The sequence below is a fragment of the Salmo trutta genome, chromosome 1 (assembly GCF_901001165.1).
Source record: "Salmo trutta chromosome 1, fSalTru1.1, whole genome shotgun sequence".
Classification (NCBI taxonomy): domain Eukaryota; kingdom Metazoa; phylum Chordata; class Actinopteri; order Salmoniformes; family Salmonidae; genus Salmo; species Salmo trutta.
The window spans coordinates 73,503,494-73,528,605 of NC_042957.1; the positions used below are offsets into that span (position 1 = coordinate 73,503,494).

General features: G+C 42.6%; 1 protein-coding gene across 1 annotated transcript in view; it reads right to left on the reverse strand.

Moving 5' to 3' along the window:
• LOC115207350 (transmembrane protein 235-like) overlaps positions 1–23,555 on the reverse strand; it is a 35,725-nt gene extending 12,170 nt beyond the window's left edge. Inside the window, exons 1-3 of the mRNA XM_029774376.1 lie at positions 23,123–23,555; positions 21,612–21,692; positions 16,790–16,927 (exon numbers count right to left, since the gene is read on the reverse strand). Of these exons, the coding sequence (XP_029630236.1) occupies positions 16,790–16,927; positions 21,612–21,692; positions 23,123–23,294 (391 nt within the window). The 5' untranslated portion in view covers positions 23,295–23,555. The remainder of the gene's footprint in view (positions 1–16,789; positions 16,928–21,611; positions 21,693–23,122) is intronic.
• Positions 23,556–25,112: the final 1,557 nt, after the last annotated feature.

Genomic DNA, 25,112 nt, shown 5'->3' on the forward strand with positions numbered 1-25,112 from the left:
CAGTGCCCAAAAACCCCGGAATACACAAATCAAATCCCCTACAACAAACACACCACCCCGAATACCATAAAACAAATACCCTCTGCCACGTCCTGACCAAACTACAATACCAATTAACCCTTATACTGGCCAGGAGGTGACAGGATAAAAGTGTCTGCTAAATGGCATATATTGTCATATTATTATATTAATATATTATATACACTGCTCAAAAAAATAAAGGGAACACTTAAACAACACAATGTAACTCCAAGTCAATCACACTTCTGTGAAATCAAACTGTCCACTTAGGAAGCAACACTGATTGACAATACATTTCACATGCTGTTGTGCAAATGGAATAGACAACAGGTGGCAATTATAGGCAATTAGCAAGACACCCCCAATAAACGAGTGGTTCTGCAGGTGGGGACCACAGGCCACTTCTCAGTTCCTATGCTTCCTGGCTGATGTTTTGGTCACTTTTGAATGCTGGCGGTGCTTTCACTCTAGTGGTAGCATGAGACGGAATCTACAACCCACACAAGTGGCTCAGGTAGTGCAGCTCATCCAGGATGGCACATCAATGCGAGCTGTGGCAAGAAGGTTTGCTGTGACTGTCAGCGTAGTGTCCAGAGCATGGAGGCGCTGCCAGGAGACAGGCCAGTACATCAGGAGACGTGGAGGAGGCCGTAGGAGGGCAACAACCCAGCAGCAGGACCGCTACCTCCGCCTTTGTGCAAGGAGGAGCAGGAGAAGCACTGCCAGAGCCCTGCAAAATGACCTCCAGCAGGCCACAAATGTACATGTGTCTGCTCAAATGGTCAGAAACAGACTCCATGAGGGTGGTATGAGGGCCCAACGTCCACAGGTGGAGGTTGTGCTTACAGCCCAACACCGTGCAGGACGTTTGGCATTTGCCAGAGAACACCAAGATTGGCAAATTCGCCACTGGCGCCCTGTGCTCTTCACAGATGAAAGCAGGTTCACACTGAGCACGTGACAGACGTGACAGAGTCTGGAGACGCCGTGGAGAACGTTCTGCTGCCTGCAACATCCTCCAGCATGACCGGTTTGGTGGTGGGTCAGTCATGGTGTGGGGTGGCATTTCTTTGGGGGGCCGCACAGCCCTCCATGTGCTCGCCAGAGGTAGCCTGACTGCCATTAGGTACCGAGATGAGATCCTCAGACCCCTTGTGATACCATATGCTGGTGCGGTTGGCCCTGGGTTTCTCCTAATGCAAGACAATGCTAGACCTCATGTGGCTGGAGTGTGTCAGCAGTTCCTGCAAGAGGAAGGCATTGATGCTATGGACTGGCCCGCCCGTTCCCCAGACCTGAATCCAATTGAGCACATCTGGGACATCATGTCTCGCTCCATCCACCAACGCCACGTTGCACCACAGACTGTCCAGGAGTTGGCGGATGCTTTAGTCCAGGTCTGGGAGGAGATCCCTCAGGAGACCATCCGCCACCTCATCAGGAGCATGCCCAGGCGTTGTAGGGAGGTCATACAGGCACGTGGAGGCCACACACACTACTGAGCCTCATTTTGACTTCTTTTAAGGACATTACATCAAAGTTGGATCAGCCTGTAGTGTGGTTTTCCACTTTAATTTTGAGTGTGACTCCAAATCCAGACCTCCATGGGTTGATAAATTGGATTTCCATTGATTATTTTTGTGTGATTTTGTTGTCAGCACATTCAACTATGTAAAGAAAAAAGTATTTAATAAGATTATTTCTTTCATTCAGATCTAGGATGTGTTGTTTAAGTGTTCCCTTTATTTTTTTGAGCAGTATATTATATTATGACCCTGCCTTTCTCTAGCTTGTCATTACTTCCCACTCTAAAGCCAAATGTAGGAATTTTCAGAAAGCTCGGTCCTCAAGCTCAATTAAACCTATTTAATCTATTTCCTTTTGCATGGATACCCTTCATTCACCTTCTCCACATGGACAGCCTTAAAATAGGCCCAGTGCAGGTGTTACGGATGTCACATTGCTTTCATAGCGAGTACCACTTCCCCTTGATTCGTTCCAACGGTTTGAGCCACCCGGGGATACCAAATGGATGGCTCCAACCACCACATTACAAACTCTGTTACTTAGGCAGAGCCATTAGCTACTGTGGTGGTGATGCAGTGTTCCTTTCATCCCATTAACCAGCTGCTTACCTCCATTTAATGGTAGGCTGGTAGGGCTTTTCAGGGGTGTTCTATTAGCCGCCGTACTCTTAGCTACCTGTAATAATGTCCAGGTGTGACCCAAGAGTTACCTGGATACAAAGATATAGATTCCATTTTACAAAGCTGTAATTGGAATGGGTGCTTTAGAGGAAATTATCATCCCAATATAAGGAGGAGGATTTCAACAGTTATTACTATCCCAGAGTAAACATCTTCCTTTTTAGTTTGCGTGCTTCATCCACAAGTATGATGTTCCACTTGAACCAGGATTAAATTATATTCCTTTAGGTTTGTGGCATTCAGCTAATCTTATAAATTATGTGACGGATTTTGTGTTTACTGGTTTACTACTGCTGGCTGCTCTCCAGCTGAACTCTGGACAAGCTAGCCTACAGCAATAATTACGGAACCTGCCAGACTTCTCAAGGAAACTGTTCCTCAGAGTGATGTGGGGGACATTTGTCAATGGTCTATGTTCCTTATAGAGTGGTGTCAGAGATAGACCTGCGTTGGAGCTGTCAAATTGGTGAAATAATTGAATCCACACCCACTCCACTCACATTAAAAGTTGATATAGAAATAATGTTAAAGTCAAATCAATGAAATAATGAGGATTTTTCTCATCCTAACTGAGGTGTAGATTACATCTCACATTCCAGTGTTGGAACTTGTAAACAAGGCTCCAGGGATTGTCTTAATGCTAAAGTGAATCTGATTGAATAGAGCTATACCTACCACGTAGAAGACTTAAACATCCAGCCCATACATGGCATCTATATTAGGACATTGTCAGTTGTCTGACCAAACTCCCTCGGTTGTCAGACCAAACTCCCTCAGTTGTCAGACCAAACTCCCTAAGTTGTCAGACCAAACTCCCTCAGTTGTCTGACCAAACTCCCTCAGTTGTCTGACGAAACTCCCTCAGTTGTCTGACCAAACTCCCTCAGTTGTCAGACCAAACTCCCTCAGTTGTCAGACCAAACTCCCTCAGTTGTCAGACCAAACTCCCTCAGTTGTCAGACCAAACTCCCTCAGTTGTCAGACCAATCTCCCTCAGTTGTCAGACCAATCTCCCTCAGTTGTCAGACCAAACTCCCTCAGTTGTTAGACCAAACTTCCTCAGTTGTCAGACCAAACTCCCTCAGTTGTCAGACCAAACTCCCTCAGTTGTCAGACCAAACTCCCTCAGTTGTCAGACCAAACTCCCTCAGTTGTCTGACCAAACTCCCTCAGTTGTCAGACCAAACTCCCTCAGTTGTTAGACCAAACTCCCTCAGTTGTCAGACAAAACTCCCTCAGTTGTCATGGTAGAGTAGTACTGTATTGCTCCCTACTTGGGAAATTGTTTTACCAGTCAACATCATCAATACATAACAATGACAAACATATGATCAAAAACACACATTAAGACAGATATGAAGGCACCTGCACCTTAGTAGCCATACAAGATACAATCCAATTCAAGGAGTTACGAAATGTTGTTGTTTATCCTCCTCTGGGGAAACAAGCACCAACAACATGAATAATAAGAAGACATCGTAAATCAGTTAATCATTGAAAAGCCTCATGGCTGTGGGTAAGAATGATCGTCTAAACCTCTCTGTGGAGCTTCTGGGCAGGATGAACCTGCTACTGAAGCTGCTCCTGTGCTTCATACCCTGCTGTAGAGTGGGTGTGTGGCATTGTCCATGATCATGTGTCTTAGCTTGCAGCATTTTTATGAACCTGCTAGCACAAACTATGTCAGTAGTTCAAACTATCTCAGTAGTTCGAATATGGATCCTGTAGATAGAATAAGCCCTTCTAATTTAGCTTGTTGATATCATTGAATTAAGCAGGACAAAAAAACATGCCTTGGCAAGGTATGGTGTCATGCATTGGATTTTGGATTGACAACAGTCAGCATCGTTATGTTTGTGACACCAATGTAGGCCTATCGAATGTTATATTCTAGGATCAAATCAATTGGTGTCGTACACAGTTTATCAGATGTTATAGTGGTTGTAATGAAATCCTTGTGTTACTGGCTCCTAACAGAGGAGCAAAAATGTCAAACAAGTACACAAATAATAATAAAACACTGGGAACAAGAAATCATGAATGTTAGGACTAATCTAGTTAAATCATGAATGTTAGGACTAATCTAGTTAAATCATGAATGTTAGGACTAATCTAGTTAAATCATGAATGTTAGGACTAATCTAGTTAAATTATGAATGCTAGGACTAATCTAGTTAAATTATGAATGTTAGGACTAATCTAGTTAAATTATGAATGTTAGGACTAATCTAGTTAAATGATGAATGTTAGGACTAATCTAGTTAAATTCTGAATGTTAGGACTAATCTAGTTAAATTCTGAATGTTAGGACTAATCTAAGTAATAAATCATGAATGTTAGGACTAATCTAGTTAACAACCCAAATAACACTATCGTTAATCCAAACGTAATCTATGAGTATATACACAAACATATATATGAATAATGATATGTACAGCAGCAGATATATTACAGTGAGCTCTGTTGAGAATCCAGTGTATTAATAAACCGTGTAGCAGTACATGGGACAGCAGCCTTGTCTGTGTCTGTGTCTGTGAGTGTGTGTGTGTGTCTGTGAGTGTGTGTGTGTGTGTCTGTGAGTGTGTTTGTGTCTGTGAGTGTGTGTGTGTGTGTCACTGTGAGTGTGTCTGTGTGTGTGTGTGTGTGTGTCTGTGAGTGTGTGTGTGTGTGTCTGTGAGTGTGTGTGTATGTGCGTGTGTTTGTGAGTATGGGCGTACGCATGTGTGTGAGTACAGGAGTCTGTGTGTGTATGAGGTGTGTGTCTGTGTGAGTTTGTGTGTGTGCGTGTGTTTTGTTTGAGTGAGTATATCTTTGTCTCAAGTACAAGGTGTGTACATCCAGTACAAAGACAGAACAGATGGATCTCTGTACTGTCTGTAATATTGGACAGGTAGGAGAAAAATACTGGAAAATATAGTGTTTTGTGTTTTCATCACAACATTCATTCAAACCAGCCTGCTGCCTGAAGACCAGAGTGAAAAATAAGTAGCACTCGGAAGGCCTAGTTCAAACAGGCCCAGACTAAGTAATACCATAGCCCAGAAGAACTCTGAAGGCCTAGTTCAAACAGGCCCAGACTAAGTGATACCATAGCCCAGTAGAACTCCGAAGGCCTAGTTCAAACAGGCCCAGACTAAGTGATACCATAGCCCAGTAGAACTCCGAAGGCCTAGTTCAAACAGGCCCAGACTAAGTGATACCATAGCCCAGTAGAACTCTGAAGGCCTAGTTCAAACAGGCCCAGACTAAGTGATACCATAGCCCAGTAGAACTCTGAAGGCCTAGTTCAAACAGGCCTAGACAAAGTAATAGCACAGGAAAACAAATATCGGAAAAGCAGACATAAAAACAAGGTTGCTTATCAACTGTGTGGAAAGCCACCAAGTAGCCTCTAATATCCTGGTTCAATCAGGCCAAAACCACCAAGTAGACTCTAATATCCTGGTTCAATCAGGCCAAAACCACCAAGTACACTCTAATATCCTGGTTCAATCAGGTCAAAACAGCCAAGTAGACTCTAATATCCTGGTTCAATCAGGTCAAAACCACCAAGTAGACTCTAATATCCTGGTTCAATCAGGTCAAAACCACCAAGAAGACTCTAAAATCCTGGTTCAATCAGGCCAAAACCACCAAGTACACTCTAATATCCTGGTTCAATCAGGTCAAAACAGCCAAGTAGTCTCTAATATCCTGGTTCAATCAGGCAAAAATAGACAAGTAGCCTCTAATATCCTGGTTCAATCAGGTCAAAACCACCAAGTAGACTATAATATCCTGGTTCAATCAGGTCAAAACAACCAAGTAGACTCTGATATCCTTGTTCAATCAGGTCAAAACAGCCAAGTAGACTCTAATATCCTGGTTCAATCAGGTCAAAACCACCAAGTAGACTAATATCCTGGTTCAATCAGGTCAAAACAGCCCAGAAGACTATGATATCCTGGTTCAATCATGCCAAAACAGCCAAGTAGCCTCTGATATCCTGGTTCAATCATGCCAAAACCACCAAGTAGACTCTAATATCCTGGTTCAATCAGGTCAAAACAACCAAGTAGACTCTGATATCCTGGTTCAATCAGGTCAAAACAGCCAAGTAGACTCTAATATCCTGGTTCAATCAGGTCAAAACCACCAAGTAGACTCTAATATCCTGGTTCAATCAGGTCAAAACCACCAAGTAGACTCTAATATCCTGGTTCAATCAGGTCAAAACAACCAAGTAGACTCTGATATCCTGGTTCAATCAGGTCAAAACAGCCAAATAGACTCTAATATCCTGGTTCAATCAGGTCAAAACCACCAAGTAGACTCTAATATCCTGGTTCAATCAGGTCAAAACAGCCCAGAAGACTCTGATATCCTGGTTCAATCATGCCAAAACAGCCAAGTAGCCTCTGATAATCTGGTTCAATCATGCCACAACCACCAAGTAGACTCTAATATCCTGGTTCAATCAGGTCAAAACAACCAAGTAGACTCAGATATCCTGGTTCAATCAGGCCAAAACAGCCAAGTAGCCTCTGATATTCTGGTTCAATCATGCCAAACTAGCAAAGTAGACTCTGATATCCTGGTTCAATCAGGTCAAAACAACCAAGGAGACTCAGATATCCTGGTTCAATCAGGCCAAAACAGCCAAGTAGCCTCTGATATTCTGGTTCAATCATGCCAAACTAGCAAAGTAGACTCTGATATCCTGGTTCAATCAGGTCAAAACAGCCAAGTAGACTCTAATATCCTGGTTCAATCAGGTCAAAACCACCAAGTAGACTCTAATATCCTGGTTCAATCAGGTCAAAACCACCCTAATATCCTGGTTCAATCAGGTCAAAACAACCAAGTAGACTCTGATATCCTGGTTCAATCAGGTCAAAACAGCCAAGTAGACTCTAATATCCTGGTTCAATCAGGTCAAAACCACCAAGTAGACTCTAATATCCTGGTTCAATCAGGTCAAAACAGCCCAGAAGACTCTGATATCCTGGTTCAATCATGCCAAAACAGCCAAGTAGCCTCTGATAATCTGGTTCAATCATGCCACAACCACCAAGTAGACTCTAATATCCTGGTTCAATCAGGTCAAAACAACCAAGTAGACTCAGATATCCTGGTTCAATCAGGCCAAAACAGCCAAGTAGCCTCTGATATTCTGGTTCAATCATGCCAAACTAGCAAAGTAGACTCTGATATCCTGTTTCAATCATGCCAAAACAGCCAAGTAGCCTCTGATATCCTGGTTCAATCATGCCAAAACCACCAAGCAGACTGTAATATCCTGGTTCAATCAGGTCAAAACCACCAAGTAGACTCTAATCTCCTGGTTCAATCAGGTCAAAACAACCAAGTAGTCTCTGATATCCTGGTTCAATCAGGTCAAAACAGCCAAGTAGCCTCTAATATCCTGGTTCAATCAGGTCAAAACCACCAAGTAGACTCTAATATCCTGGTTCAATCAGGTCAAAACAGCCCAGAAGACTCTGATATCCTGGTTCAATCATGCCAAAACAGCCAAGTAGCCTCTGATATCCTGGTTCAATCATGCCAAAACCACCAAGTAGACTCTAATATCCTGGTTCAATCAGGTCAAAACAACCAAGTAGACTCAGATATCCTGGTTCAATCAGGCCAAAACCACCAAGTAGACTCTAGTATCCTGGTTCAATCAGGTCAAAACAACCAAGTAGACTCTAATATCCTGGTTCAATCAGGCCAAAACAGCCCAGAAGACTAATATCCTGGCTCAATCATGTCAAAGCAGCCCAGAACACTCTGATATCCTGGTTCAATCAGGTCAAAGCAGCCGAGAAGACTCTGATATCCTGGTTCAATCAGGTCAAAACAGCCCAGAAGACTCTGATATCCTGGTTCAATCAGGTCAAAACAGCCAAGTAGACTCTAATATCCTGGTTCAATGAGGTCAAAACCACCAAGTAGACTCTAATATCCTGGTTCAATCAGGTCAAAACAGCCCAGAAGACTCTGATATCCTGGTTCAATCATGCCAAAACAGCCAAGTAGCCTCTGATATCCTGGTTCAATTATGCCAAAACCACCAAGTAGACTCTAATATCCTGGTTCAATCAGGTCAAAACCACCAAGTAGACTCTAATATACAGGTTCAATCAGGTCAAAACCACCAAGTAGCCTCTAATATCCTGGTTCAATCAGGCCAAAACCACCAAGTAGACTTTGATATCCTGGTTCAATCAGGTCAAAACCACCAAGTAGACTCTAATATCCCGGTTCAATCAGGTCAAAACAGCCCAGAAGACTCTAATATCCTGGTTCAATCAGATAAAAACAGCCCAGAAGACTATAATATCCTGGTTCAATCAGGTCAAAACAGTCAAGTAGACTATAATATCCTGGATCAATCAGGTCAAAACCACCAAGTAGTCTCTAATATCCTGGTTCAATCAGGCCAAAACAGCCCAGAAGACTAATATCCTGGCTCAATCAGGTCAAAGCAGCCCAGAAGACTCAGATATCCTGGTTCAATCAGGTCAAAACAGCCCAGAAGACTCAGATATCCTGGTTCAATCAGGTCAAAACATCCCAGAAGACTCTGATATCCTGGTTCAATCAGGTCAAAACAGCCCAGAAGACTCTGATATCCTGGTTCAATCAGGTCAAAACAGTCAAGTAGACTCTAATATCCTGGTTCAATCAGGTCAAAACCACCAAGTAGACTCTAATATCCTGGTTCAATCAGGTCAAAACAGCCCAGAAGACTCTGATATCCTGGTTCAATCATGCCAAAACAGCCAAGTAGCCTCTGATATCCTGGTTCAATCATGCCAAAACCACCAAGTAGACTCTAATATCCTGGTTCAATCAGGTCAAAACAACCAAGTAGACTCAGATATCCTGGTTCAATCAGGCCAAAACCACCAAGTAGACTCTAGTATCCTGGTTCAATCAGGTCAAAACAACCAAGTAGACTCTAATATCCTGGTTCAATCAGGCCAAAACAGCCCAGAAGACTAATATCCTGGCTCAATCATGTCAAAGCAGCCCAGAACACTCTGATATCCTGGTTCAATCAGGTCAAAGCAGCCGAGAAGACTCTGATATCCTGGTTCAATCAGGTCAAAACAGCCCAGAAGACTCTGATATCCTGGTTCAATCAGGTCAAAACAGCCAAGTAGACTCTAATATCCTGGTTCAATGAGGTCAAAACCACCAAGTAGACTCTAATATCCTGGTTCAATCAGGTCAAAACAGCCCAGAAGACTCTGATATCCTGGTTCAATCATGCCAAAACAGCCAAGTAGCCTCTGATATCCTGGTTCAATTATGCCAAAACCACCAAGTAGACTCTAATATCCTGGTTCAATCAGGTCAAAACCACCAAGTAGACTCTAATATACAGGTTCAATCAGGTCAAAACCACCAAGTAGCCTCTAATATCCTGGTTCAATCAGGTCAAAACCACCAAGTAGACTCTAATATCCCGGTTCAATCAGGTCAAAACAGCCCAGAAGACTCTAATATCCTGGTTCAATCAGATAAAAACAGCCCAGAAGACTATAATATCCTGGTTCAATCAGGTCAAAACAGTCAAGTAGACTATAATATCCTGGATCAATCAGGTCAAAACCACCAAGTAGTCTCTAATATCCTGGTTCAATCAGGCCAAAACAGCCCAGAAGACTAATATCCTGGCTCAATCAGGTCAAAGCAGCCCAGAAGACTCAGATATCCTGGTTCAATCGGGTCAAAACAGCCCAGAAGACTCAGATATCCTGGTTCAATCAGGTCAAAACATCCCAGAAGACTCTGATATCCTGGTTCAATCAGGTCAAAACAGCCCAGAAGACTCTGATATCCTGGTTCAATCAGGTCAAAACAGTCAAGTAGACTCTAATATCCTGGTTCAATCAGGTCAAAACCACCAAGTAGACTCTAATATCCTGGTTCAATCAGGTCAAAACAGCCCAGAAGACTCTGATATCCTGGTTCAATCAGGTCAAAGCAGCCGAGAAGACTCTGATATCCTGGTTCAATCAGGTCAAAACAGCCCAGAAGACTCTGATATCCTGGTTCAATCAGGTCAAAACAGCCAAGTAGACTCTAATATCCTGGTTCAATCAGGTCAAAACCACCAAGTAGACTCTAATATCCTGGTTCAATCAGGTCAAAACAGCCCAGAAGACTCTGATATCCTGGTTCAATCAGGTCAAAACAGCCCAGAAGACTCTAATATCCTTGTTCAATCAGGTCAAAACAGCCAAGTAGACTCTAATATCCTGGTTCAATCAGGTCAAAACCACCAAGTAGCCTATAATATCCTGGTTCAATCAGGTCAAAACAGCCCAGAAGACTCTGATAGCCTGGTTCAATCAGGCCAAAACAGCCAACTGGCCTCTGATATTCTGGTTCAATCATGCCAAAATAGCCAAGTAGACTCTAATATCCCAGCTCAATCAGGTCAAATCAGTCCAGATGACTCTGATATCCTGGTTCAATCATGCCAAAACCACCAAGTAGCCTCTAATATCCTGGTTCAATCAGGTCAAAACAGCCCAGAAGACTCTGATATCCTGCTGCAATCAGGCCAAAACAGACAAGTAGCCTCTGATAGCCTGGTTCAATCAGGCCAAAACAGCCAAGTAGCCTCTGATATTCTGGTTCAATCATGCCGAAATAGCCAAGTAGACTCTAATATCCTGGCTCAATCAGGTCAAAACAGCCCAGATGACTCTGATATCCTGGTTCAATCATGCCAAAATAGCCAAGTAGCCTCTGATATCCTGGTTCAATCAAGCCAGTCTGATTCCTTGCCATTACCACAGGGTATTTTCCCCCAAATACCATGATCAGCAATCACTCCACCCTCTGATCAATGCTCCATCAAATATTGAAATGATCTATTTAAATGCTGTTTTGCTGTTTAGCACTCCTCCTGATCAGAACCAATGTAGCTGTATACCAACAATGATATCAGCTGTGTAACACAATAAGATTTGATCAGAAAGTGGATTCAGAAAAAGAATGATCTGTTGTAGTGTCAGGAAAGGTGTGTTTTTTTCAGTAAGATACATCTGTTCTTGACAGCTGCCACAGTTGGCTGCTCTATGTTAGCGTTTCTCATAAGTTGGCAATCGCAAATTAACTCTCATCTTCTTATCTAGAAGTCTAGGGTTCTCTCTCTCTCTCTCTCTCTCTCTATACAGTATAAACATATTGTTTTAATAATTAGTATAACGTTGATCTTAATTATCATAACCCACAATGGCGTTTAAAGACTGCAAAGCTGGCAGTCAGTTGGTTGGTTGTTTTCAGTTTGAAATGCCAGTGGTTGAGGTTGAGAAGTCAAAAAGCGGAGACAGCGGAGATGGCAGAGGTGTGCGGTGATGGCAGAGGTGTACGGTGATGGCAGAGGTGTACGGTGATGGCAGAGGTGTGCGGTGATGGCAGAGGTGTGCGGTGATGGCAGAGGTGTGCGGTGATGGTAGAGGTGTACGGTGATGGTAGAGGTGTACGGTGATGGCAGAGGTGTGCGGTGATGGCAGAGGTGTGCGGTGATGGCAGAGGTGTGCGGTGATGGCAGAGGTGTGCGGTGATGGTAGAGGTGTACGGTGATGGCAGAGGTGTAAGGTGATGGCAGAGGTGTACGGTGATGGTAGAGGTGTAAGGTGATGGCAGAGGTGTAAGGTGATGGCAGAGGTGTGCGGTGATGGCAAAGGTGTAAGGTGATAGCAGAGGTGTGCGGTGATGGTAGAGGTGTAAGGTGATGGCAGAGGTGTACGGTGATGGCAGAGGTGTGCGGTGATGGTAGAAGGGCACGGTGATGGTAGAGGCTTGAGGTAGGACTGTACCATCCTACTCTGGACTACTGCTGAGTGGTGGGCTTTCTGGGCCAACAGCTGACGGGGCATCACCCAAGTAGGTAGAACTGGTATTGGGGGAGTAGATACAAAGTCAAGTACTCTATACGTAAGTTACATGTAAGGTAATAAAACTACTACAATAATAATAATATAGAAATGCCATAATACTATCCTTATGTGCGTTCTTGGCTGAGGATTAATCAATCCTGCATTGGGATAGGGAACATAAATAATGTGGCTCCTTCTTTCCCCAACAAACAAGGAATCTTTTTTAGGTAAAGAAGTAAAAACTAAATAATATACTAGCCTACTTATAATGCTTTATATACAGTATGTGTGCCTCACAGAAAGTGTTGTAGAAATATTCATGCTTTTATTTTATTTCACTGTGGGGCCATTTTGAAATGTGTGTATATTTTGTTTATTCATCACAGCACTTCACTCACTCTCAGCTGGATTAGATCTCATATTTTATTCTGTCTGGAGGTGCTGAGTGCTGTCATCAGAAGCTATTCACAAGGAAAGCTTTTTTCTTGTCAAGTGAGCAACACGTAAGGTGTTCCTATCTCCATTAGGTAGACCAAGAGCAGTTTTTTTGGAGGGATAAAAATGTAAGGGTTAGACATGACGAGACCTGACACTCTCATAATGCCATGTTTATTCTGCTGCTACAAGAACGAAAAAAAACTGATGAATGAAAGATGTCTTCTTTGTGTGAGATTGCGAAACTACGCTCTTTTTCAGGCGCTAGACAGGAACTCATGCCTTCCCAGCAAAGGCATCTATATTTCCAGAAAAGGTGTTATTGATGACTAGAGCAGGGCTGTTCAAGGCTGTTTTATTCCCCTAGAGCAGGGCTGTTCAAGGCTGTTTTATTCCCCTAGAGCAGGGCTGTTCAAGGCTGTTTTATTCCCCTAGAGCAGGGCTGTTCAAGGCTGTTTTATTCCCCTAGAGCAGGGCTGTTCAAGGCTGTTTTATTCCCCTAGAGCAGGGCTGTTCAAGGCTGTTTTATTCCCCTAGAGCAGGGCTGTTCAAGGCTGTTTTATTCCCCTAGAGCAGGGCTGTTCAAGGCTGTTTTATTCCCCTAGAGCAGGGCTGTTCAAGGCTGTTTTATTCCCCTAGAGCAAGGCTGTTCAAGGCTGTTTTATTCCCCTAGAGCAGGGCTGTTCAAGGCTGTTTTATTCCCCTAGAGCAGGGCTGTTCAATGTTGGTCCTGGAGGGACAAAATACTCCTGTTTTTCATCCCCTCCTGTTAATCAGGTACTGGTTCAGACCTGGGAAACCAGGTGAGTGCAATTAATAACTACCAGGTAGAAACAAGAAACAGAAGTGTTTTGGACCTCCGGGACCGGAGTTGAGCAGCCCTGTCCTAGAAGCTGGAAGCAGCAAAAGGTCAGCTGCAGAGCAGTGCCCCTGGGCCAGGTTAGGGGTTCAGTGTCTTGCTGCAGTGTCCCTGGGGCAGGTTAGGCATTCAGTGTCTTGCTGCAGTGCCCCTGTGGCAGGTTAGGGGTTCAGTGTCTTGCTGCAGTGCCCCTGGGGCAGGTTAGGCATTCAGTGTCTTGCTGCAGTGCCCCTGGGGCAGGTTAGGCATTCAGTGTCTTGCTGCAGTGTCCCTGGGGCAGGTTAGTGGTTCAGTGTCTTGCTGCAGTACCCCTGGGGCAGGTTAGGGGTTCAGTGTCTTGCTGCAGTGCCCCTGGGACAGGTTAGGGGTTCAGTGTCTTGCTGCAGTGCCCCTGGGGCAGGTTAGGGGTTCAGTGTCTTGCTGCAGTGCCCCTGGGGCAGGTTAGGGGTTCAGTGTCTTGCTGCAGTGCCCCTGGGGCAGGTTAGGGGTTCCGTGTCTTGCTGCAGTGCCCCTGGGACAGGTTAGGGGTTCAGTGTCTTGCTGCAGTGTCCCTGGGACAGGTTAGTGGTCCAGTGTCTTGCTGCAGTGCCCCTGGGGCAGGTTAGGGGTTCAGTTCCTTACTGTACTGCCCCTGGGGCAGGTTAGGGGTTCAGTTCCTTACTGTAGTGCCCCTGGGGTGCTGGTTTAGGTTCACTTGTAGAATCTGTGCCAAGGCGCATTGAAGCTCTTTTGGGAGCATGTGGAGGCCCGACACCCTATTAAGACACTTTATGTTGGTGTTTCCTTTATTTTAGCAGTTACCTGTATGTGTTTGTGATAAAACTTAAAGATCCACTGAACACGTAGATTGGTACATGTTTTTTCTGTTGCTCATTCGATAAACAAGATTTCAGTTTCCTGACCGATTTCACATTTGGTTATTGATGTTTGTCCCCCATGAGACACTGTAGATGTGGAAGCCTATTTTCCTTCCTCAAAGTCCCAAGAATGAATCTAAAATAACTCAAGAAATCTGTAATAGATGTTGACTTTTTGGCCAAGGAGGTTGTAGTTGCACAATTTTACATCTAAGGTATTTGGTGCAGTACTTCTCAAGTAACAAAATGCACAACGTGTTGTCTTATGTAAAAGGTCAGAGCTTCTGGGCAGGCCTGTCTCACTGTCAATGCTATTGGATAGAGAGCAATCATCACAGCTGTTCACCCCATGTTAGTGGTCAAAAGGACATTGTCAAATCAAAACCCAATCTTCATTTACCCAGTGTGATGCACAGATGTTACACACTCTGTTGTAGACAAAACTGACTTTACGACCAAAATTATTCTATTTACACTTTGCAGTCAACTATGACACCAGAATAACTGTTTCTGACTCATATTGATGCCTCAAAAGGATTAGTTGCCTTTTAAAAGGCAGTCGCTCTTTAATCCACAGTTGTTTTTTTGGGGGGGAGGAACTATTCATCTGCTGTGGCTAAATGATGCTCTCTGGTGTATTTTAAACTCCTGTGGCTGGATCTACGGGCTTGGGCTCAGGGGCGTCAGCCCCGGGAAGCCCCTGCATTAAACCGACCCTGACTGAAAGTATTCAGTGCAATATCTCAACCTTTCAAAACATATTTGCTGTCATCTCTAAAAATCCTTGAATGAGGTTATTTAAGCCTGTTTCAGAGAGAAAACTGAGTTTATTTGAAAGCTGAAAGCGACCTTCAATTGAATAAAGACAACAGTATGAGAATGTTTGTACTCAAATCCTCCCACACACCCACACACACTGACAGCTAGAAAATGCCCCACTGGTCTTTAACCTTTCAGTATCATGCACGGTACAATTTCAGCCTAAAGCAATTGAACAAGACATTCATATCAGTACAACATAGAATCAATATAAAATAACAATTTCACTGCCACAAGTTCCAGAACACCATGAAAACATGGGTTCATATTGTTTTCTTTAGAAAGGTTCACCTTTTTATTTATTTATGTTTTATTTCACCTTTATTTAACCAGGTAGGCAAGTTGAGAACAAGTTCTCATTTACAATTGCGACCTGGCCAAGATAAAGCAAAGCCGTTTGACACATACAACAACAGAGTTACACATGGAGTAAAAAAAACATACAGTCAATAATACAGTAGAAAAATAAGTCTATGTACAATGTGAGCAAATGAGGTGAGATAAGGGAGGTAAAGGCAAAAAATGCCATGGTGGCGAAGTAAATACAATATAGCAAGTAAAACACTGGAATGGTAGATTTGCAGTGGAAGAAAGTGCAAAGTACAAATAGAAATAATGGGGTGCAAAGGAGCAAAATAAATAAATAAATAAATAAATACAGTAGGGGAAGAGGTAGTTGTTTGGGCTAAATTATAGATGGGCTATGTACAGGTGCAGTAATCTGTGAGCCGCTCTGACAGCTGGTGCTTAAAGCTAGTGAGGGAGATAAGTGCTTCCAGTTTTAGAGATTTTTGTAGTTCGTTCCAGTCATTGGCAGCAGAGAACTGGAAGGAGAGGCGGCCGAAGGAGGAATTGGCTTTGGAGGTGTCCAGAGAGATATACCTGCTGGAGCGCGTGCTACGGGTGGTTGCTGCTATGGTGACCAGCGAGCTGAGATAAGGGGGAACTTTACCTAGCAGGGTCTTGTAGATGACCTGGAGCCAGTGGGTTTGGCGACGAGTATGAAGCGATGGCCAGCCAACGAGAGTGTACAGGTCGCAGTGGTGGGTAGTATATGGGGCTTTGGTGACAAAACGGATGGCACTGTGATAGACTGCATCCAATTTGTTGAGTAGGGTATTGGAGGCTATTTTGTAAATGACGTCGCCGAAGTCGAGGATCGGTAGGACGGTCAGTTTTACGAGGGTATGTTTGGCAGCATGAGTGAAAGATGCTTTGTGGCGAAATAGGAAGCCAATTCTATATTTAACTTTGGATTGGAGATGTTTGATGTGAGTCTGGAAGGAGAGTTTACAGTCTAACCAGACACCTAGGTATTTGTAGTTGTCCACATATTCTAAGTCAGAACCGTCCAGAGTAGTGATGCTGGACGGGCGGGCAGGTGCAGGCAGCAATCGGTTGAAGAGCATGCATTTAGTTTTACTAAATGCAGGTGGGTAGAGTTGGCACTTTTGGACTATTCTATTGTTTCCATTGTGCTGGGAAAGCTCAATCAAACACAAATACTATTTTAACCCTTGTCTGAAAACCAGGGTCGTGTTCATTAGGGCACACAACAGAATTAAAAGAAATCTATCAAAACATTTAAAGAGTGTTTCTCATTGGACAAGTCCATGTAGTCGCCATTTCAGTCCGTTCTCGTCCAATTAGTGCCTAATGAACACAATCCAGGCCTGAACACCAGGGGATGCTCCAGAAATGACTTACTGCAGAAGAGGAAGTAGGAGGCGGAGCCAGCCAGCAGGCTGGGATTCCTGGCCAGAGAGCTGACCAGACCACAGATCCCTCCCAACACCACCAGCAACAGACTGAGAGGCAGCAGGATGACTATGACCTTGTGGGAGTCTGCAGGGAGACCCAGAATGCAAAGCAGGGTTACTGGAGAAATACATATCACTGTACATTGTCCTCTCACAAAAACATTTCCGCATGGTGTGTGTGTGTGTGTGTGTGTGTGTGTGTGTGTGTGTGTGTGTGTGTGTGTGTGTGTGTGTGTGTGTGTGTGAGCTGGTCCGTTTCTAGCGTTTCGGGGACCATAAGCAATATTTGGTTGGGGGGCCCCCCCACCTCACGGGCAAAAAAGTAATGCCCCCCCTCTTGGTGGCAGAGAGAATGATTTGCAGCTTTGAAGTTAATGTCCTGCAATTCTACATATTTTGCGTAGAGAAATGTTAGCTCACATGGGCTAATTAAGTGATTGTCAGTGACTGACATAACAAGAGGAAAAGTGCAGATGCACTAACAAACTTCTAAATTGTATTATACTATTCTACAGTGGATATAAAAAGTCTACACACCCCTGTTAAAATGCCAGGTTTTTGTGATGTAAAAGAATGAGACAAAGATAAATCATGTCAGAACTTTTTCTACTGTTAATGTGACCTATAACGTGAACAATTCAATTGAAAAACAAACTGAAATCTTTGAGACGGGAAAAATTAAAAATTAAAAACTCACAATAACCTGGTTGCATAAGTGTGCACACCCTTAAACTAATACTTTGTTGAAGCACCTTTTGATTTTATTACACTTTTTATTAGACTTTTTAAATCCACTGTAACTCTCAACATTACGTTGAGACCCAGGCTGACTTACTAAATCGGGTTGTGGGCCCCCTAGTGGCCACTTATGTCGCTTATGCCTAGAAACATCACTGTGTGTGGGAGGGGGCATTCAGACCTCTTGACTTTTTCCACATTTTATTACGTTACAGTTACAGTTTTATTGTAAAATGGATTAAATTATTTGTTTCCCATCATCAATCTACACAAATCCCCATAATGACAATAAGAAAACAGGTTTTCAGAAATGGTTGCAAATGTATTATTTACATAAGTATTCAGACCCTTTGCTATGAGACTCAAATTGAGCTCAGCTGCATTCTGTTCCATTGATCATCCTTGAGATGTTTCTACAACTTGATTGGAGTCCACCTATTGTAAATTCAATTGACTGGACATGATTTGGAAAGGCACACACGAGTCTATATAAGGTCCCACAGTTGACAGTGCAGGTCAGAGCAAAAACCAAGTAATGCGGTCGAAGAATTGTCTGTAGAGCTCCGAGACAGGATTGTTTCGAGGCACAGACCTGGGGAAGGGTACCAAAAAATGTCTGCAGCATTGAAGGTCCACAAGAACACAGTGGCCTCCATCATTCTTAAATGGAAGAAGTTTTGAACCACCAAGACTCTTCCTAGAGCTGGCCACCCGGACAAACTGAGCAATCGGGGGAGAAGGGCCTTGGTCAGGGAGGTGACCAAGAACCCGATGGTTGCTCTGACAGAGCTCCAGAGTTCCTCTGTGGAGATGGGAGAACCTTCCAGAAGGACAACCATCTCTGCAGCACTCCACCAATCAGGCCTTTATGGTAGAGTGGCCACACGGAAGCCACTCCTCAGTAAAAGGCAAATGACAGCCTGCTTGGAGTTTGCCAGAAGGCACCTAAAGGACTCTCAGACCATGAGAAACAAGACCTGGTCTGATGAAACCATGATTGAACCCTTTGGCCTGAATACCAATCGTCATGTCTGGAGAAAACCTGGCACCATACCTACGGTGAAGCATGGTGGTGGTAGCATCATGCTGTGGGGATTTCTTTCAGCGGCAGGGACTGAGAGACTAGTCAGGATCGAGGGAAAGATGAACAGAGCAAAGTACAGAGAGATCCTTAATGAAAACCTGCTCCAGAGCGCTCAGGACCTCGAACTGGGATGAAGGTTCACCTTCCAACAGTACAACGACCCTAAGCACACAGCCAAGACAATGCAGGAGTGGCTTCGGGACAAGTCTCTGAATGTCATCGAGTGGCCCAGCCAGAACCCGGACTTGAACCCGGTCAAACATCTCTGGAGAGACCAGAAAATAGCCATGCAGCAATGCTCCCCATCCAACCTGACGGAACTTCAGAGGATCTGCAGAGAAGAATGGGAGAAACTCGCCATGCCAAGCGTATAGCGTCATACCCAAGAAGACGTGAGACTGTAATCGCTGCCAAAGGTGCTTCAACAAAGCACTGAGTAAAGGGTCTTAATGCTTTTGTAAATGTGATATTTCATTTGATTTATTGTTATACTTTTGAAGAAAATAAAAAAAATCTTCGTCATTATGGGGTATTGTGTGTAGATTGATAAGGGAAAAAACGATTTAATACATTTTAGAATAAGGCTGTAATGTAACAAAATGTGGAAAAAGTTAAGGGATCTGAATATTTTCCGAATACACTGTAAATCCAAAAGATCCATAAAAAAAGAAACCATTTCTTTGTCCTGAAATGCTACTTGTCCTTAATTAAGTCAAGTATCCACTACAGGCCAACAAAAGCCCATCTACAGTTGAAGTGGGAAGTTTACATACACTTAGGTTGGGGTCATTAAAACTCGTTTTTCAACCACTCCACAAATTTCTTGTTAACAAGAAATTTGGCAGGTCGGTTAGGACATCTACTTTGTGCATGACGCAAGTAATTTTTCCAACAACAGACAGATTATTTCACTTATAATTCACTGTATCACAATTCCAGTGGGTCAGAAGTTTACATACACTAAGTTGACTGTGCCTTTAAACAGAAATAAAATTGTAGACCTCCACAAGTCTGGTTCATCCTTGGGAGCAATTTCCAAACACCTGAAGGTACCACGTGCATCTGTACAAACAACACTATGCAAGTATAAACACCATGGGACCACACAGACGTCATACCGCTCAGGAAGGAGACGCGTTCTGTCTCCTAGAAATGAACTTACTTTGGTGCAAAAAGTGCATATCAATCCCAGGATAACAGCTAAGGACCTTGTGAAGATGCTTGAGGAAACAGGTGCAAAAGTATCTAAATCCACAGTAAAACGAGTCCTATATCGACATAACCTGAAAGGCCGCTCAGCAAGGAAGAAGACACTGCTGCAAAACCACCATAAAAAAGCCAGACTACGGTTTTCAAATGCACATGGGGACAAAGATTATACTTTTTGGAGAAATGTCCTCTGGTCTGATGAAACAAAAATAAAACTGTTTGGCCATAATGACCATCATTATGTTTGGAGGAAAAAGGGAGACGCTTGCAAGCCGAAGAACACCATCCCAAACGTGAAGCATGGGGGTGGCAGCATCATGTTGTGGGGGTGCTTTGCTGCAGAAGGGACTGGTGCACTTCACAAAATTGATGGCATCATGAGGGAAGAAAATTATGTGGATATATTGAAGCAACATCTCAAGACATCAGTCAGGAAGTTCAAGCTTGGTCGCAAATGGGTCTTCCAGATGGACAATGACCCCAAGCATACTTCCAAAGTTGTGGCAAAATGGCCTAAGGAGAACAAAGTCAAGGTATTGGAGTGACCATCACAAAGCCCTGACCTCAATCATATAGAGCATTTGTGGGCAGAACTGAAAAAGTGTGTGCGAGCAAGGAGGCCTACAAACCTGATTCAGTTACATCAGCTCTGTCAGGAGGAATTGGCCAAAATTCACCCAACATATTGTGGGAAGCTTGTGGAAGGCTACCCAAAACATTTGACCCAAGTTAAACAATTTAAAAGAAAGAAATAAAAGCTGAAATTAATAAGTCTCTCTACTATCATTCTGACATTTCACATTCTTAAAATAAAGTGGTGAACCTAACTGACCTAAGACAGGGAATTTTAACTAGGATTAAATGTCAGGAATTGTGAAAAACTGAGTTTAAATGTATTTGGCTAAGGTGTATGTAAACTTCCAACTTCAACTGTACATGTTTAGTAATGAACCTTTTCATTTTATGGGGTCTATATTGTATTGTCAAAGTGGAGTGCAATGATGTTGATTCACTTGGTAAACATTGAGCCCATCGTACAGACTCAACAACCTGTGCTGTTGTATGTGGGTGTGACAGAGCTAGAACTAACTACACCTGTGCCCTAAATGGCATATAGTGCACTACTTTTCAATAGTTTAAAGTACTTCAGTAAAAATACTTGAATTACTACTTAAATAGTTTTTTGGGGTATCTGTACTTTACTATTTATATTTTTGATTAATTTTACTCCACTACATTCCGAAAGAAAATAATTTACTTTTTACTCCATACATTTTCCCTGACAACCAAAAGTACTCGTTACATTTTCAATACTTAGCAGAACAGCAAAATGGTCAAATTCACACACTTATCATGAGTCATCCCTACTGCATCTGATCTGGCAGACTCACTAAACACACATGCCTCATTTGTAAATGATGTCTGAGTGTTGGTGTGTACCCCTGGCTATCTGTAAATATCAAAATAACAAGAAAATGGTGCTGCCTGGTTTGGTTAAAATAAGATTTTTTTTTTGTCATTTATACTTTAACTTGAGTTATTTTCCATTAAGGTATCTTTACTTTTACTCAAGTATGACAATTGGTTCATTTTTCCAAAACTGCTACTTTTTACCAGGGCTCATGGGACTCTGGTTAAATGTTATGCACTATGTAGGGAATAGGGTGCCATTTGGGACCCAAATATAGTCTTCATGTAGAAGGCGTCGGAGGCCACATAGCAGAGGCCACATACTCACTGATAAGGTGCTTCTCTATCTCAGTTTTGTTGGAGGTATCCACAAAGAAGGACTGGATTGGCCAAGAGGTGGCATTTTTCCCTGTAAAAAGAGCAAACAGAAGATATGTGCTGACCTTTCAGACTGGTAGATGATACGTAAAATGGCATACATGCATGGTTGTACGTCGCTTTGGATAAAAGCTTCTGCTAAATGGCAGATATTGCATATTATATTGGACCGCTCAGACTGGTAGACATACATGACAATGTTAAAATACCAGTCAAAAGGTAGGCCTATGACACAACACACCTATGGCTGTATAAGACCTATATGGTTGCTAATAACCGGTTACTAAGTGTGTGCCTAATATCAACAGCTGCTTCACCGCTGAGCTCTCAGACAGAAATCTTTACAGACCATAAATCAACAAATCTATAGCAGTGATTGATACTGTTGACACACTGTACTGCAGTAGTGTGGTGTAGCACTTGCCTTGATACACTAACAGACACTGCAGGTGCTCCCTGCTTAATGTGTCACTCCCCTATGCCTACGTCCCAAATAGCATCTTATTTCCTATGTAGTGCACTACTTTTGACCGGAGCTCTATGGGAATAGGGAATAGGGTGTGATTTGGAACACACTGTCTGCAACAGGAAATATGCTCTAGGCTGACAGAGATGCAGTTAAAAAAAACAGCCAGAAAGATACAGGTGAGCTATGTGAATAATAATAATAATAATAATATTTTTCATAATAACAATAACAATAATAATAATAAATAATAATAAATAATAATAATAACATGAATAATAATAATAATAATGATAATATTAATAACAATCATAATAATATTATTAATAATAATAACAATAATAATAATAATAATGTATATGCAAAATGTAAATAAGCAGGAGTGCAATAAAACAGATGTGGAAAAAATGCTTCTAAAGTGCACCTGTTTATTGCAATGTCCTGTGCATGCAAATGAGTCTCGGGTGGGGAAGAGATTAGCTGGCATACAACAGAGATGGCTATGGACCAGTATTGGGTCCATTCTGAAAGGGGTAGCATTTTGAAGGTGAAACTCGATTCAGTTTTTGTAGTTGAATTTAATTAAATGTAATCTAATATAAAGTAAAAAAAGCAAAAATCGGATGAGGTTGAATCAACATTGAAAAATTATTGGATTTGCAAAAAGTAATTCATTTATGGGAATTTCTTATTTTTTCATCCAACTTTTAACCTAAAGGACATTTTTGGTTGAGGTCACGTTGAATTCACGTTAGTTGACAACTCAACCAAATATACATTAAAATTAGACGTTGAACGGACGTCTGTGGCCAGTGGGTCGTGGAAGCAGGGTGAAACAGGTAGACTCCGTTGTTTAAATTAGGCATATGTATTTCAAGTTATATGACAAGCTACCAGAAAACACAGCGCAATATTGAACCGCAATGTCAAAGTGTGCTAGGCTATGGCAATTAATTTGGGGTGCTTAAAAAATAATAATAATTACGTGGACATACCTTCACGGATCCTCCAGAGACCGGAATGCGAACTCAGGTCCTCCAAGTCCGACTGGTTCGCCTTGTTCACATCGATGATGTACCAATAGTCGCTGCCAATAGCCACTGCAAGAAAGCTGAAGCTGAGTAAACCTGAAAAGCCAGCCGTGATAACAACCATTCCGTACTTCATTGTCTTTTAAACTTGGTTAAAAACAAACCCGTGAGCAATTCAAATGAACGTCATGGTCACAAAGAAATCCGTCTCACACAACGTTCTGGACCGGGCACCCGAGATGGATAAATACGCAAAGCTCTCCATCATGGTCTCTATTCTTCTCCCGCCATCTAGTGCTGACTTGTCAAATGATCCTCGGCAACATCTGGTCAAGAGGGTTCTGTTGTGATATTGTCAAATATAATGGAACGAATAATAAAACACAAGTGCGCTTTGAAATAGTAAATCACGGGAGAGAGAGTAGCCGACCGATGTATTATTAGACACTACTGAGAGGGTCCGCTGCTTATGTAACCCACTCCTCACTCCTGGGTAAGTACACCAACGCTAGTTCGTAGGAGTAGTGAGAGTAAACATTAGGCCCTATAAGTAAAATGAGCAGGACACCAGGAAATCATTTTATAGAAAATAGCCGGCTTTAGTAACAATATGAAGATAAATCACAATAGAGAAATACTTTACTTTGAGAAACCTTTCTAGCTTCAAACTCAAAATGGAAACTTTCTGTTCAGATGTTGATGAGGACTCAAAACGCGCTTATTTTGTCCATCTCGAGCAGGTTAAACAGACGTTCTCATCTGAGAGCTGTCAATCAGAGGGCGGGACTGTCAATGGGAAACCCAATAGAATAAAGGAAGGTGCAGTATTGATAAACTACTTGCTCAACTGAAATCTAGTTAACTATTAGCCTAATATGTACTCAATTGAAGCAATGGGTCACACCTAACCGGGTACTTGTAGCATTGGCTATGACGCTGCAGCCCAGTCCTACCCAATTGTCTTATAACGTTTTTGATGTGCAGTGGCAATGCTAATATATGTTGTATTTCAGTAGTGAGCCTATTTTGGAACAGCTGATCCATTACAGCAAACACTTAATGAATGAAGAGCTCCATTTCAGAACTTTTAATAATATTGTGACAATTTCTTAGAATGGCCAGTCAATGGCCAGTCAAGAAATCAGTCAGGTTACCTGGAATGGAGGAATGTTGTATTAGTAGTAGGCTACTTCAATAACCAGCTGGGTCCACAATTATTGTATTGGATTAAATTTTATTCAGCACCCTCTCATGTCCTCATGTCCCCAATTGACATGGAGTGATCCCTGGGTTGCATGAGGCTCTTGTGCATGTCAAGGCTGTAGCCCACTGAGCAAAAGCCTATGCACGAGATTGGGGAGCTGACAACAAGTTTCCTAGTCAAGCTACCACCCAGATGGGGGGTTTTAGGCTGGGTTTCTGTATAAGCACTTTGTGACATCTGCTGATGTAAAAAAGGCTTTGTACATACAGTTGAAGTGGGAAGTTTACATACACTTAGGTTGGAGTTATTAAAATTAGATTTTCAACAACTCCACAAATTACTTGTTAACAAACTATAGTTTTGGCAAGTCGGTTAGGACATCTACTTTGTGCATGACACAAGTAATTTTTCCAACAATTGTTTACAGACATATTATTTCCCTTATAATTCACTGTATCACAATTCCAGTGGGTCAGAAGTTTACTGTGCCTTTAAACAGCTTCGAAAATTCCAGAAAATGATGCCATGGCTTTAGAAGCTTCTGATAGGCTAATTTACATCATTTGAGTCAATTGGGGGTGTACCTGTGGATGTATTTCAAGGCCTACCTTCAAACTCAGTGCCTCTTTGCTTGACATCATGGGAAAATCAAAAGAAATCAGCCTAGACCTCAGAAATATAATTGTAGACCTCCACAAGTCTGGTTCTTCCTTGGGAGCAATTTCCAAACGCCTGAAGGTACCACATTCA